At 46.0% G+C, this 16669-nt stretch overlaps 1 protein-coding gene across 4 annotated transcripts in view; it reads right to left on the bottom strand.

The window, feature by feature from the left end:
- ITPR1 (inositol 1,4,5-trisphosphate receptor type 1) overlaps nucleotides 1-16669 on the bottom strand; it is a 326205-nt gene that overhangs the window by 55337 nt on the left and 254199 nt on the right. For all 4 annotated transcript variants that reach the window (XM_081821132.1, XM_081821136.1, XM_081821141.1 and 1 more), the window contains 6 exons: nucleotides 10176-10376; nucleotides 8516-8626; nucleotides 6769-6864; nucleotides 4217-4339; nucleotides 3034-3138; nucleotides 72-264 (listed from right to left, as the gene is read on the bottom strand). In XM_081821132.1, the coding sequence (XP_081677258.1) occupies nucleotides 72-264; nucleotides 3034-3138; nucleotides 4217-4339; nucleotides 6769-6864; nucleotides 8516-8626; nucleotides 10176-10376 (829 nt within the window). The remainder of the gene's footprint in view (nucleotides 1-71; nucleotides 265-3033; nucleotides 3139-4216; nucleotides 4340-6768; nucleotides 6865-8515; nucleotides 8627-10175; nucleotides 10377-16669) is intronic.

Genomic DNA, 16669 nt, shown 5'->3' with positions numbered 1-16669 from the left:
CATCCAGCCCGGGCTCGTGAAAGCCCGGGATGGCATAGCCCTGCCATCCCGTGGGCGCATCGCTGACCCACCTCTCAGTTTCTTCTGCCAGTTCATTTCATTGAAGAGGTCCTCAGATCGCAGGAAGAAGTCATTGATCTTGCTGCCTTGCTCATCCCTCTCTGTAGTGTAGTATATTCTCAGTTTCGACTCCTTGGTTAGGAATTCACATATGCTGGGCACAGGGAACACAATCTGTTCCATGGTTCGGTCCAATCTGACAATCTAGGGTGAGAAAATGGAGGAGCTCAAACAGTCATTTTCAAAAACCTTTCACTAAGAATCTTTGCTAAGGTCATGGGCTTGGTGTTCACGACGGCGTATAATACAAACCTGTTCTTGCGTCTTCTCAGATCTTATAACCCCCAGCCTGGGCCGTGTCTCTTGCATTTATATAGAAAACAGTTTGGGCAAGTCTCTAAGAGTTGGTTGTTTTGTTTTGTTTTAACCTGAGACCCATTAATTTTACTGTGACTAACTTTTGTCTCAACAATTTAAACTGTGTTTCAGATGAGGGGGCTAGGGCTGTCCAACAGAACTTTCTGTAATGAAGGAATGGTTCCGTATCTGAGCATCTACCCCACATGGCTAGTGCAACTGACCCCCTGAATATTCAATTTTAATTTAAACAGCCCTATGTGGCTAATGACTATCATACTGGATGGTGCAATACCAGACTGTGGGACAGACCGCACCTAAACTTCTGATAGCAAAATTAGTTGTTGTTGTTCTTTCCTAAGTAGGAACTTTAAAGAGAGACCTGTGGTTTATCCAGTGGCATTGTCCTCCTATCTCTTACTTGTCATGGCATCTAAAGTATACAGTGTGTGAACTGGTCCAGCCATTCATTTAACACTGGTGTTGTCCTCAGTGCTCTTTGAAGCAGCTCTGTTGGGCTCCAGAGTGGACACCTCACAGGTTTTCTCCGTGTTCTTTCTAGAGTGGCTCAATCTCCAGAGAGGAGGCAGTCTGGTGAGGATTGTTCAGGTTCTAGGACACTGTACTTAGTCACCATCCTGGGGGGGTAGGGATTTCAAAAGGGGTGCAGGTGACAGTAGAACGGGGGCATGACCTCTCTTTATCCTTCCTACCCAGAGGCTGGAGAAGTCAGATGAGGCTCAGGGCCTACGCCCTCTTCAAGAAGATCTAGTTCTCACACTCTCAACACTTTTGTTCCCTGACACAGCAAGAAAGGTGACTCTGGTCAAGTTGTAGTGGGAAGCTCTCTCAGATGTGTGACAGGTTCCCATACCCCTACGTCTATAAATTCTGGGAGACGTGGTCTTTAGACCAGTGGTTCCCAAATCTAGCTGGAGATCAGGTTACAGGAAGCTTCACTGTCATACTGATTCTGGTCCTTCAGTCAGCCTCATTTAACTGGAATTGTGGTGGGGGGTTGGTGACAGGAGCCTGCACATGAACCAGCTCCCCCCAAGTGACACTGCTGTTCAGACAGGCTCAGGGACCAACTCCGCAGTCTCCTGCTGGCAAGAGCCTGCCTGCTTTGCACAGTCAGGTGGGCCCTGGATCTCCCTAAGGTGAAGAGATATGATGTGAGACGTGTTTCTGGAATCTAGAGAGAAAGGGAGGCTTCCTGGCAAGAACTGAGTCCCAGACTCCAGGGCTAGACAGCCTAACTCCCAAGAGCCAAAGGCACTCTGTAGAAAGCCGCAGGGAGTAACCGGGTATTCTCTGGCTTTGCACAGGTAACTCCCTCAGGAAAGTGGAAGAAATGGGTGGTTAGCCAAGGGCAGGATTTGAGAGCTAGGAACAGCATGCCCGGCCATGTCTCTCCATCATTCAGTATCTGTCCACACCTCCTTTTCATGATACTTACAACTGGGAGTCAGGAGGTTACATTCCAATCCTTCCCCACCTCTAACAGGCTGGGTAACCTTGTTCATACCTCTTAACCTGAGCAAGCTTCAGTCTTCTCTCCAGTGGATGAAGGAGCTCTGACATTCTATGTTGCAAACACCTAAAGCTTGTCTTTGAAGGGCCCCATAGGACAGAGCTGGCCCTGCCATCAAGCTTCTCATCATTAACAATAAATCAAGGGTATTTGCCCACATGCACTGCCTTGGTCAACTCATCAGTAAGGTGATGAATTTTATTAAGACAGCCCGGACACACTTGAGACATCAGGTAAGAATATATTCCTAAAAAGTCTCCATCCTGAACATTTCATATGGCCCAAAGGAGTCTGTTAGCCCTTCAAAATCTTTGTTCCGACATTATATTGAATTTGTGCACTTCCTCCTTAGCTAAACAAGGCACACCATCCCTCACACCCAGAGCCTGGAGACAGAAGTCTGTGTTCAACGCAGGTAACAAAATGCACCCAGGGGCTCTGGGGTCAGCCAGTCCTGCGTTACACACAATCCCAGCTCTGGCCCTGCTAGCTGGGCTAATGACACACCCTCTCTGAGTCTTCTCTCAGCGTCTCCCCATCTGCTAACAGAGGATGAATAAAGTATGCTGTGTGTATGTGTGTTTAATGCAGATCTGACGGCACCACTCCTGTGTAAGCCTCTCCCAAGGTTCCACATGGCTCTCCCGGTAAATCTGGACTTCTTGCAAGGATGGCAGACGGGATTCTGTAGGACCCGGGGCTGCCTGTGCTGCCCTCCCTGCTGCTCACTGAATTCCAGCTCCTTACCCTCACCTAGCATCTCCTTCCTCAGGGTCTCCACTTGTCACTCCCCATGTCTGCAAAGCTCTTCCCTCTAGGATCTGCCTGTTCCATTCCGAATTTTCCGAAGGTCTGTGCTTGGACGTCATTCTTCAGAACAGGCCTCTGTGACCTCCAGTCTCCAGCAGGTGCCTCTGCTAGACTTTCTTAGAACACCTTCTACTTGTCGCCATGGCCTTGTCAGGATTCATAAGCAACATGCTGTTGCTCAGACGAATGACTGTGTGCCTGCCCCAGCACAGGGCAGAACCCTCTATAGGCCCTCACCACAGGCCGGCGCCCTGAGTTCCCCCTGCTTTTACCTCTATCTGGGCCGTGTGCTTGGCATAAAACTCCAGAGCTTCATCCCCATCCACTTGGCCTCCGGGTTTCAGCATGGTCTGAAGTTCTTTGTTATGCCGAGCCAACTAGAACACAAATATAGAAAACATGGGAGTCATTGTCTCTTTGCGACAGGCACGTACATATGTGCTCCTTTCCAGCCTGGGGTATAAAGAATGCATCCTAACCAGCGGCAAGCTGAAGGGCAAAGGTGGCAGGAGGCTCGCTGCATTCCATCAAGGTGTGCTCTGCTCAAGCAGCTATTTTGGGAGCTTGGCAGAACAGCCTGGAAAGCTTAGGCCCACGTGAGGTCCGTCTTTCCCCCGATTTCTTTAGCCAGGCAGGAGGGAGATGGGGTTTTCTGTACAGCCACATGGAGTCTCCATTCAGAATGTTCCCAAACCCTCTCAGTGGCTAAACATGGGCAATGGAAGAGATGAAGGTCAGGAGCCTGTTTTTTATTCCTCCGCCAGCACGCTGTAGCAGGGCATACCAACCTCCTGCCCAGTACCGTCGCTGCTTTATCCCTAATTCCTGCACCTCAGCGAGGTGAAAGGGACAGGAAGCACAAGCCTGCAGCAGAGTTACAAGCTGCCCACACACATCAGCAAGCTCAAGGCACATCAACCTCCAGAAAAAGAAAGTATCTTCAAAAGCCCAGCCACTTGGGAAAAGAATTATGAAACAGGGCATTTTGGTGCCAAGGTAGGAAGTATTACTACACCCCCCGAAAAGCAAACAAAAAGAAGTCATAATGATAAGTTAGTTCCCCAAGATTTCTAAATGTGATAGGCAAGGCAGCTGAGGTTTATTTCTTCAGATTGTTAAGATAGACTCATCAATATTTATGAAGAGCCTCAGACTCCTTTCAACTGTCTCCAAACACAGCCATAAACCATCGAAGTGTCAAGGCTCAGTACGAAGGCTTTTAAGCAACGTGGGGATTTCCAAGGACATGACGCTACCATGGGAAAACGGAAGAGTCCTGGAACTCAGCACACTGGGTCAGGCTGCCACGAGTACCTGGGAGCCACATTATCGTGAATACACACAGCCCGAGGTTAAAACCTTAAAGGAAAAGCAAGTTTAAGCACACATTCACCTTGGAATTCTGGCACTGAAGGCCAGCAACATCCAGTGCCAGGACCTAGGGAGAGGTCATACCTGATGAGCCAATATGTAGATGTTGTGCCCCACGTTCCTGGGGGAGGCAGCTCCGTCCTCGCCATTTTCCCCATCCTCAAATTCCACCTCACCTTGCATGTAGGCTTTCTTGATCACTTCCACCTGCAAGAACGGTCAAGCAAATACAGCTCCTGTTTTAAGGAAGACCCGCCTGGGACTGGCATCTCCAGTCTCCCCTCCTGGGGCAGACGGCGCCCAGGAAGCTCAGCATTCTTTCCTATCAGGTTATGGACCCAGCCTCAGAATTCTTCTCAACACTGCCACAGGCAGTCCCTACCAATCAGCTTCCACCAGCATGAGAAATGAAACCCATTTGCTGTAAGCCGGACCAAGAGCTATTCTTTCCCCTTAGGAGGGGACAATGGTTATAAAAGTTCCTGGAAACAATAAAACAGGAAAATGTAGACTAGAAGCCGGACATTTCTCCGTCCCCACTCCATGTAAAAATAACACCATTAACAACATCTACTGAGGTCTTTCTTTGTGCCAAGCACTGTGTTAAGTATTTTAACATTTTTTTATTTGGGGAAATTTAATGCTTATAAACATTTTATGAAATGTCAAAGATTATCATTTACTATGGATGAGGAAACAGACTCAGAGAAGTAAAGGGGCATTCCTAAAATGATACAGCTAGTGAGCTGAGATTTGATCTCGAATCTGCTACCAGAGGACCCATGCATGTTGCTTTTTTTCATGCTGCAAGCACATTTCCTAGAGCATTTCTGTACCTGTCTTACTGTTCCCACCTACCTCGGTGCCCTACTCAGGGCCTGGGGGCTGGGTCTGCTCATTTCTCAATCTTTGCCCAGTGCCCAGCACAATGCCTTGGACAAAGTCGGGCCTGGCCAATGTTTATCACATGAACAAATCACTCGAGATTTAATCATTCAAAGAATAAGAACAAACCCTAAGTTGAAGGGAAAACCCTAAGTTGAAGGGAAAATTAATCATTTTCTTTGATGATTCAGAGGGCATCTCAGCCTCCTGCATTGCCACAAGGCTATTCCTCGGAGTTATTTTTCATTATCCCAGAGCAAGCATGCAGAGGGCCACACATTTCTGTGCTGACATTGGGTCTGGCCCTGAAAGTAATTTTGGAGAAAAGATCCTCGAGATTTTTGATCTCTGAGCTGGATTTCCTGTTAGTTCTGATACCAAACTGAATAGACAACATGTTGCATGGGCTGTGGGGGCCAGAATATACATATATGTGCACATGCATATGCACGCACATATGTGCAGATGTGTCCTAGACATGAGTGCTTCTCTTCTATGTGGATTCTTAGAACCATGTTTGTTCCAGGAAGCCTCTGACGCTTCCCGTGAGCTGGGAATGCTGTTCTCCAACCACAAGGGGGCCACCCAGAAGCCTGTGGTGCCCATGGCCCTGGGTGCTGACATTAACCGCCCTCCCCCCACCAAGATGGGGGCATATTGTTGGTCCATGGGTCCATGAGAGTTGGAATGGGGTCTCTGTGAAGTCATTCTGTTCCTACTCGCGAGGGACACCTCGAGCCCCCCCTCCCCCAGTTACATAAGCTATGATGTAAACTCAGAGAGGGAGTCCATCTCAGGCTGAGAACTCACTCCTGACCTCAGAGATCAAAGAGCTGGGCTCACTGTTAACTTTATTTCAAGGAATACATGAAGGGACTTTAGCCTGGCCCCCAGCGCACACAGGTCACGAGGCGACAGAAAAGTTTTAGTGCCCTCATTTAGTGCTGTCAGTTACAGTTTATTTGTGTGGGAAAAAGTCCCAACAGAGTTCTGTCCTCAGCTCATTTCACTGTCTCTGAGAGCTGCCTGTCTCACAGGTTGCAGCACTAACCTCCACCCTGAAAGTCACAGCCCATTGTGAATATCACTCTGCAAAAATAAACAATATTTGTGTTTTCTCTGAAAAAAAAACAAAAAAACAAAAACAAAACCCAAGACATTGGCACCCAAGAAACACTGTCACCCTGACTATTGGCCTCTGGAAGAGATGGGGATTCTTTAGCTCTGGACGCAGACAGAGCATGAAGAGCTGCAGTGAATGAGGAAGGGGAAGGAAGGAGCTACATTTCAGGGAGGGCGCTGTGCTAGGGGCCTGATGCCAACTGTCTGGTCTCGTCTCCAAAGCCACCCTCTGGCCTACAGGATATTATCATCTTCCTTTTAGGGATGAGGAAACTGTGGCTCAGAGCGGTCAAGTGCCCACCCAAGGTGACAGGGCCGAAAGGGAGAGCTGTGGACTTGAACTCCAGGCTGCCAGGCCCCCAGCCCACTCGCTGCTCCAACTCCCAGGAGGGGAAACGAGAGGTGAGGGCGGCTGCCGTCTGTGGCTGTGCCTCGGGGAGAGGGCAGACCCCACTCACTCGCAGCACTACCTCATTTCTCCAGCCTGGTCAGGGGCCTGAATCCGATGTTCTTACTGCTGATTCTTTGGCATCTTTAAGAAAACTCAAGGCAGCAGGTTCCCTCTCTGCCACAAACCCTGCTCTGACTGTGCTTCGTGTCATGGCCAGGGGATCAGCCACCCAACTCACCAGTTCCTTCGGCCTCATGTTATAAAGGATCCTCTCTGCATTCTCGCTGTCGTGCCTGCTCTCCATGATGGCCAGCAGCAACTTGGAAGCGTTGTTCTAATTGGGACAAACAAAGGGAGGAGACCGTGAAGAGGAGCAGCCTGGGGTGGCTGGCCTGAATGCGTGTGCCCAGTTGAGGCAAGCGCTGCAGCCTGGCCGAACAGACAGACATCTCCCCCCACGGGAGAACCACGGTTCTAGCACAGCAAAACCCACCTGCACGTGACAGAGAACGGGCCACTGCAGACCCCAACCGTAACTGCAGATTCTGCTTTGAGTCTCAGAGGAACATGTTTGTTTGGGCATAGCTTCTCCCTAATGTTACTTGACACAAGTCCTAGTGGGAATTGGGAATTTAAACATGGGCGTTTATGGGTGTGTTGGCACTCTCATGATGCCAGTAGTTGGGGAAGAACCTGCTATATGGACCCATGATGCCTTCAGGGCAGGTGTGGCTTTAAACCTTGTCATTCAGGCTTGCAGGGCAGAGAAGATAGGCAATTAAGGTAATTCCTCTCTTTCTTAAAATATTACTATCAGCTCTCATAACCCCTAACATTATAATGAGAATACAGCTGACACCAGTTAACAGAGGTGACCCAGAGGAGCACTGTATGCGTGCCAAACCCTAATTTCCCATTTCATTCAAAGTTTTCATGTGCCCACACCCTGCACTTCTTGGCTTGTCTTCATTTTAGGTCCTGGGCCTAGGATAACCTGTATGCTTCTTTGTGTATAGGACTGGAAAGTTCTTGCTATTTTTCATAAGAGGGGGGAAGTATTTTTTTCCTTCCCAAGTATGGGTCACAGCAATTCAATCAGGATTCTGTGCGATCAAATAGTGGCCTTTCAGAGCACACAAATTTCTATCATAATCCACAGATTACTGGATTAGTTGAAAAAGTCACTGGAAGGCTGATCAGTAGCACATAAAATTCTGTTCATTTCAGGCTCTCGTCATGGACATTCTGATAAATGGGAGCCGGGCACATGAGCTTGAATTAATGTTCAAGTCAATTCTACAACACAACTTGTCAAAGGAGTTAAAAATAGCACACCCACCCAAAAAATCCATTTAAGTCATACCCCCAAATCAACTATCAATTTGGACTCTCCATTCTAAATACTAAAGGAAAAATAAAAATAATTGTGCAATTCCTGTGGGCTTCTGTGTTAACACCTTCTCTAATGACCTTTTTTTCCTATGACACTGTTTATGCAATAAACATAGATTAGCTTTTCAGCTAAACCCTGCAGTTCTAGGCAATTCTGTGACAATGACAAAGTGCTCACTGCTGTGTATGGGTGTGAGAGAGAGGACGGATCTCAACATGCCCTGACATGGGAACAGTTAAAAAGGAAATGTGCTCAGTGAGGCTAACACAGTCTGAAATACTTTGGACACCCAAGGTCTTTGGACTTTCAAAGAATCTTTGGAACTCCTAAATACAAATGAGGGTTTTCTTTTGGTGGGGTATGCTTAAGAAATCAACATCAGAAGTGGCATCCTGTCCTAAGACCCTTATTTGGAGGGGAAGACTGAAGTTTTGCATTTTAGTCAGAACTTACAACATAGATCATTCATTTAGTCTAAAAGAGCTGCCGTATTTAGTTTCATAACATTGACCGTATCACGTGCAGAAGCAAAACACAAAAGTGACTATTTTCACATGCTACTGTCTGTCTTTTGCTTTCAATTCCTACTTGCCTTCAGTTCTAATACAAGGTCCATCCTCTTCTTTCCCAAAGGATTGATGTCATTAAGGATCAGGGCTGTGATGATGTCAATGCCATTGGATTCATGGGTGGCTATGCAGTTCTGAGGAAACACACACACACACACACACAGACATTTACACAAATGCTGGTCATAAATCTGATGTCAAAAGCCAACAGGCTGAACTGCTATTTGAACACAATGCTTGCCACTCCCAGTAATGTCTCTAGGGGAGAGCTGCAAATTTTCCGTGAGAAAGTGGTAAAAAAATAAAAGACAGATGAAAATCGCTAGTTTCAGAATTAACAGTAAACAGCAGGAAAGTCCCCATGCACTGTAACTGATAAATTGGTCATGTCTAATCCAAATAGCGCAGTAAAGTTGGCTTTTGTTCTTAAGGGAAAATACGGTGTGTGACTGATTCTGAGTTCTGAGACCTGTTTTCCCCTTTAAAGATGTGTTCCATTCTCTCTACATCACTTGGTTTTCGTATTGCATACTTTTGCTTAAGGCTTAAGCCTGGAAAGCAAGTTTCCTGTTTAATTCACACGATACCAAAATTAATCATCTTCCCCCAGGTAAGGTCCCCACTTGCAGCAGAATCCACTCCAGTATGTGCCTTTTAACAGACCTCTTTGGCAGAAAAGTAAACTTGAGGTTATAAGGAAATTCACTTAGATGTTAAATAAAGCCTTTTCCCCCCAGCCTATTGTAATTTTTTTGTTCCTTTTCACTTTAACTTTGATTACACCATCTGTCTTATCAGTGAACCAAGGGAGGAAAGTGGATCCAACACATGCTAACCTCATATTTATAGCCAACTATGACCAGGTGTTTGATACACAATGAATTGTCCCTTTTGTCAGCCATTCTTTTCCCCTGAGTGAAGGTCGTGGCCTTGCTCCCCAAGTAACACAGCATATCACACCTTCCCTGTCAAGTGAGTTTAGAACTGACAATTTCAGTGGTAGTCTACCCCCTTCAGCCAGGATAGAGCCAAAATTCGAGTTTAAAATCATAATCATCCTAGTATCAATGCAAAAACTCACAAAGTCTGTAATACGCCACGGATAAGCAATGAATGTTCTACTTAAGAAATGGTTGGATTACCCTCTAAAAATCTACTTCTTGAGAGGCCAACGTCAAGACTAATGGGCCTTTCTTTTCTCTGAATGTCTGTGGTGTTAAAATCTCAACTGAACATTTCCTCATGTTGTTCAAGCTGTCTTGTGGGTAGCAAGGTTTCTCTCTCTAACTAGGTTTAAACCTTTCCCTGTTAAGTAGCCACTGTTTGAGTCTTTCCTAGCATTTAAAATTGAGCCCCGTCTTCTGGTCTTCACTGAACTCCAACTTTATTATCTACCCCTAATCAGGTTAGTCAAATTTGGACATTTAAACCAAATCAAGCCAAGACATGCCACGCCACGCATGGAAACCAAGGACAAGCCTGCCTATGCCTATGATTAGGTCAAGTCCTGAAGCATGATAAAGTGCCATAGCTCCTTGACTGCTGGAAAAAAGACCTCTAGTTCTAGTGACGTCCTAGGCCAACAGGCACATGTTTTGTGACTTCTGAACTAGTTCCTGTCAACAGCATTTCCCAAATGATGAACTTCCTTTTCTTCCTACCCACAAATAAAAATGGAAGTACCTGGTTCTCATGGCATGGTCCTTGACAGTATTCAGTCAGACTTTCCAGGGTTTGGTTGATGAGGGCTACATTCTTTTCATTTATATAGAGCCCGAGAAGACCAAGACCTCCAGTAGTGCTTCCACAAATACAGTCCAGGAACTGCAGCGTCTCACACACCAAATTGTAGTTGGTCTTGTTATTTTGGCAACGAAGGAAGTTCTACAATTGGGCAGTGCCCAGAATGGGGGAGCAAAGTCAGAGAGAAGAGGGAAAAGGTCATTCATACTGCCATTTTGCTGGGGTCTAATTGGTTGATGCCCTGAATTAATTAGCAATTATGCAGAAAGATGGAGCACTGGAAAGAAGAGTCAGCCCCCATGATGGTCAATTGTGGACTTGGTCTATGGCAATGGCCACCAAACACTGTAGCCTGTTCTCCAAGGTGCTTTTCTTTGTGAGGCTGTGGAGGAGGGCTCCTCTTTGACAGACGCCTAAAGCCTTTTTGAGTTCCCCTCTCTCTTTTTCCCACTCCAGCCCATGCGCCTCCCACCAGGTATTGGGTTCAGAAGCATTTGACATTTCAAAGGGCAACGTTTATGTTTAAAAGATGATGGGGCGCCTGGGTGGCTCAGTTGGTTAAGCGACTGCCTTCGGCTCAGGTCATGATCCTGGAGTCCCGGGATCGAGTCCTGCATCGGGCTCCCTGCTCGGCAGGGAGCCTGCTTCTGCCTCTGACCCTCCCCCCTCTCATGTGCTCTCTCTCTCTCTCTCATTCTCTCTGTCTCAAATAAATAAATAAAATCTTTAAAAAAAAAAAAATAAAAGATGATGGTGTGGTCTGGATGCTGAATGCCTGGAGCCTAGTACTGGGGATGGCTCATCACAAAATAAGGTATTTACAGGCTGACTTAAGCCCGCTGCCATGGCAGAAACCTGGGTTCTTTTCTGGCCATTTCCATTAATTATTAAAGGAAGGGGCAAGAATGAGTAAACGTTCATGTGCTTGTATGCATGTGCTTAAATTTATGTTCTCCAGCTAAACCTATAATGTTAACAACAAGAGACAGAAGGGTAGGTACTTCCTCAACAAAATCAAGCAAACCACGTTCAACCACCTCACAAAGCAGAGTCCATTTTGATGAAGAGGAGATTTTTTTCAGAGACTCTTCTTAAAATCTCTTCTTAAAAAGAAACAAAAATTAACTGCGAAAATTTTTTGAAGCAGTTATAAAAGTTACATATTTATCACAGAAGACAGTACTATAAAAAGACATGAGCAAAATATAAAATAAATGTAACCTTTGACATGGTAATTCCACTTCTATACAATACTGACTTCTATTCACAAAGTATATACTGGATGTTCATTATAGCACTGTTTGTAACAATGAAGAACTGGAAACAACCTAAATGTCCATCAAGTGGGGAGTAAATATAGTATACCAACATCATTTAATATTACAATTTAGAAACACTAAGGTAGGTCCATATGTGCCAAAATGGAAAGATCTTTAGGGTATACTGTTAAAAGTTAAAAAAAACAAAAAGGCAAATAACGGATTAGTATGTATACACTAGTCTCATCCAAATACACAGAAGAATGACTGGAAAGCTACCAGCCAACCAGTTAGTTGTCCAAACCAACAATAGTCCTCTCTGGGTAGAGAGGTAGGGATGGGGAGAGGAATAATTCTTTTTAACTAACTTATCTTCATTTGGACTTTTATAGAAAGAATCTATTCAAGTATTCCTTGTATAATTAAAGTATTTATAAATGTACAGATTAAAAACTGGTAACAAAGTTTAATGGTGGACTCATCAACTAACCATTTCCCTCTACTCTCCTAACTTAACTTTAGTTCCTTATGCTCAAGTCTTTGTAACTAGTCTAAAAATTGAACAATCACTCGGGTCAGGGAGGGGGGTGGAGGAAGGACGGATGATTTGGGACCATGTGGGCTTTCATAAGATGATTGTTTTCCTAAGGGCCATGGGAAGCCATGGTAGTCTTTCATAGCCATTCTTTGATTCAGTTCCTTAGGGAAGACGCTACCTATTTGAGGGCCAAGCTGAGCCCCTCATCATGTAGAGAGGGAGGGAGAAGTCTTCAGGAAGAGGATAGGAGACGGCCTGGCTGTCCAAGGCTGAAATTCATAGCATGGCTCTCCAGGCCATTTGCCTCTCAAACTTATGTGCTCCCACCATGCCCTTACCCGCTCAGTGACATCACTGCTCCCGCCATGGCACCCTTTTTGCTCAGAGACATCACTGCTCCCACCATGCTCCCCCCCGCTCAGTGACATCACTGCTCCTGCCATCTCCCACCCTGTTCAGTGACATCACTGCTCCCACCATGCCCCCTCTCTGCCAGGAAGCAATGAACTTCTTTGTACTCTTCAAGCACTCTTCATTCTCTTCCTCTGGGGCTTCGGGCACACTATTCCCTCTGCCTGTCATTCTCTCCCCATCTCTACCCCAATGAACTCATCTTTCTTCAGAATGGAATCTCAAGTCACTTGTCTCAGAAAGCCCTCCTAACTCCAGTGAGATCAGAGAATGGCACACAGCTCTCTCAGCCCTCCTTACACTTCATGATTTGCTTACAGAGATGTCTGTCAGCTCCGTCCAGGACCATGATGATAGCACGGGGTGCCTGGCAGCTAGCACAGTGACTGGCACACGCCAGGTGCTTCATAAACACTAGCTAAAATAATCTGAATTAAATTGAATGGGTGGAGGAAAGGAGACTTGTGAAGTCCTCAAGCCTGTTGTGTTTCAACTCCTCACGAAGGATAATTGGCTGCCCTTTCTTGAAAGCCTCTCCCATAGCTCATGGTTTTTGCAGAGTGTCAAGCCCGAATCTCCCCCCCAGCTCAGATCCATTTCCTCTGTCCTCTACAAAAATAGAGGGATGCCACTCACTAGGAGGCTCACAGGGACTCTTTCTATGTTCAGGGAATAGATTTCACCATTAGCACACACACTACCCTGCCTTGTTTAGGCTAGAGAAATCCTGTTCTTTTTGTGGTTTTCCTTGGAGGGCCAGGGACTAAGTCAAGATGGGTGGATTGAGAAACGAAAAGACTTCAAGTCTGCTCTCATACAGATGTCAGTGGTAAGAGACCTGCATTCCTTAACCGAGCTGAAAAGCAAAGCCAGCCCCTCAGGGGAAGGATGGAAAACACAGGCAAAACGTCTCAAGAATAGTCCTTCCCAGTAAGCTTCTTACTACTGTGGACAAAGCTTGCTTAAGGCAGCAGCTGTCTGTTTGGCAAAGTCAAAAGCAGTGGTCTTATCTCTACTGAACATTTACCAACAGGAAAGTTAAGATGCTGGGCCCAACCTCAAAAGGCTGGATTCCTTCTCTCGTGGAGCTTATTGGTACTTCTTTATACCAGGGGGTAGGGGGTGGGCAGTAATTCTGTCCTCTTGAGAAAGTCTTTTCCCTTCGGTACACAGGCAAACCCTGACCCAGAGATCCACCGTCTGCTCTGGAACACTGCCAACAGGGTGGCACTCAGAGTAGGTGAATCCCACTCAAAGCCATCATTTGGAGAACCAGATTTCTACAAACGTAATTTTATCAGTACCTCAGTGTGTACGACATAGTGGGAGTCTTTAAACATGATTCTAACCTTCATCCTTGTGAACCACTGGTTCAGATCATTGGTTTTCCACCTGGGCCCTGTAGGACCCAGGGGGATCCCTGGAATGCACCACCTCTCAGGGCTCTGGTAGGTAAGGGAGGAAAGGAAAGTTCCTGTGCTCTGTAGTTTCTACTCTGAATAGAACAGCTTTGCTCTCATCTGCTTTACTTAGTACATTTCTGCATAAGATCTTAAACAAAGGATTCTGTGGCCAAAACCAAAAAAGTGTAAAGCCACTGACTTGGATAATGTTTATGGTACTTCCAAAGATTAAGCTGCTAAGACTTTTTTTTGAGTTGTAAGACTTTAAAAAATATATTAAAATATACTCTACACTCCCCTTTCCCCCAGTACTGTTTTCCACAGAGCAATGTGTTGGAGAATCAAATTTTGGAAGGACTCATTAAAAGGTGATTCTGCCCATGGGGTTCTTAGGGCCTTAGTTCAAAGGAGAGTTATGTGAAGAGCTAAGGTACAAAACGAACACTGAGAAGACTTCCACATAAGAACTGGCAAATTCATGCAATGAAAGCCTTACTCTCCTTCCACAGTGGACTCCGGGTATGGTGCTAAAGAAGAGAAATCAAGGGGTACCGTGGAGGAGTCAGAACATGTCCACGAAAGCTGACCAGGCTTGAGAGCAAGCACGTCAGCACTGCCCCTCTGACATTCGTGGAGGAATTCTATTTGAGGCAGTCTTGTGTTAGTTCAGAACTCGGCAGTTATCAGGTCCTCTGAGAAGTCTTCCTGGACCCAGCACAGTGGGTTGGTTTGCCTGCTGTGAACCCACAAAACCCCTAACATGACACCACTATAGCACTTATCATGCTGCACAGCAATCTTGGGTTTCCCCGAGTGGCTCCTGCCCAAGACTCTCAGCTCCGTAAGGGAAGGGGTGAGGTCTCTGTCACCACCAATGCCGGGCACACAGCAGGTATTCACCCAGATGACGTACAGGCATGGTCTCAACCCACTTCCCTTTGGAGCCCAAGGTCAGTGGAGATCAGTGACAGCAGTCTGGGGGGACAGTACAGGGCCCTGACCACTGAGCTCAAGCCTCGAAATAGCCCCAGCAGCAGGGAGGTCTCCCCATCCACAAAGATGCCACAATTGGCTTTGCCTTCCTGCTGGTGGGACAGCCTGGCTTTCCATGGTGTCATTCACACTCCCTTGGCCAGTCTCCCTCATGACTAACGGTGTACATATGGAAGGCGGAGAGGGCACAGTTGGCCTGGAGACAGAACACCAGCCAATGAGACCACAACCCATCCCTGGATCTTTGAGTCATGAATACTTTGTTCTACCCGGCTAAGCTAGGCTGTCCCAGGCCAGTGGATCTGGGGCTGACATGGTCTAAGTCCAAAGTAGGAATATTTGAGCAACAGGCAAGAAAAGAAAAACTAACAGCCGGAATCCCACACGCAGACGTTGAGAGGGATCAAGCAGGGAAGGTCAATGGAGGAAATGAATGAACAGCAATGTGGAAAAAGAGCCCAATGGGGCTTATGGGAAATGCTTTCATTTTTAAATATGGGCCAGATTTGGCTGATGGATGACCTTGGATATACCTGTCTTTTCAAAGCTCAGGCTCTTCAGACCAATTTGATTAAAAATAAATACCAGTGTGGAAGTTGTTAATACTGCAGACTTCACCCAGTTCCATTTCATTGTTTTGTCTTACTGTTTAACAATGTAATTTCTTACTCAACTTTTCCAGGCATAGACTGTGTGGCAGGGTTGAAGTAGGAGTGATTTACGGTGGCAGCCCCAAAGGTTCTGGCCACAGGTGACGTGTGAAAGGCCATCAAGTCACTTGATGGATAAAGTCAGCAAGGCAAATATTTTAAGAGTGTACCTTTTCCTTACCACTGTTTCCTTTTCATACCATCATTATTCAAATAACTGAACTACCACGGCCAACTTGTTTATTTTAGGAGGCAAGATTCTATCTTAGTGGAGTTGTTCAGACACAATTTTCTTGTTAATCCTCAATCCCTTTTAGGCAGAGAGGGGTGTTTTTCCCAAAAGCCAGCAGCAAAACCAGGCAATGGCCAAGGACCTGGTATTCTAGCATGCTGCTCCTGGGCAGTGATTGGCTCCACAGAGCTATGCCCATTCAGTAGGAAGAAACATCTCTGGGGGTGCCTGGGTGACTCAGCTGGTTAAGCGGCTGCCTTCAGTCAGGTCATGATCTCAGGGTCCTAGGATCGAGCCCCACATCGGGCTCACTGCTCAGCAGGGAGCCTGCTTCTCCTGCTTCCCCTACTTGTACACACACACACACACACACACACACACACACTCTCTCTCTCTCTCTCTCTCTGTCAAATAAATAAATAAAATCTTAAAAAAAAAAAAAAGAAAGAAAGAGACATCTCTGGAATCCATCCTTAGTCCTTCCATATAGGCTTTGCTGGTGGGGAAATTTTGCAAGGAGAAAATAAGCTCTGTCTTAACATGGTGCTCTACCATCAGATGGCCTGGGTTCAAGTCCTGGTTCTCCACTCCCTAACTATGTCCCCTGAGCCTCAGTTCCCTCATCTATAAAATGAATATAATATCAGCAACACTTAGCATCCATGATATTCTAAGTGCCAAACCTCGGCCATTGTTATCATCCTGACATCAATAAAAAAGTAAACAAAAGACTTCTGAAATAATCAGTTCAGCACATATATTTGAGCACCTATTTGTGTAAAACCCTGGAAAGCCACTTTTCATTCATTCAACCAACAAATATTTAATTGGAACTTTCTATGTATCAGATTTTGTAAGTCTAGTATATTTAATCATTCATCCGTCCATCCAAGTTTTACCTGTGCATCTACGGCAGCCTACCACATGTACACACAGGCACAACCCACG

Source organism: Leptonychotes weddellii, chromosome 1 (genome assembly GCF_054177405.1).
Source record: "Leptonychotes weddellii isolate Sample4059 chromosome 1, ASM5417740v2, whole genome shotgun sequence".
NCBI classification, from domain to species: domain Eukaryota; kingdom Metazoa; phylum Chordata; class Mammalia; order Carnivora; family Phocidae; genus Leptonychotes; species Leptonychotes weddellii.
Note: the sequence above shows the minus strand (reverse complement) of the source record. Positions and strands in the feature narration are given on the sequence as shown.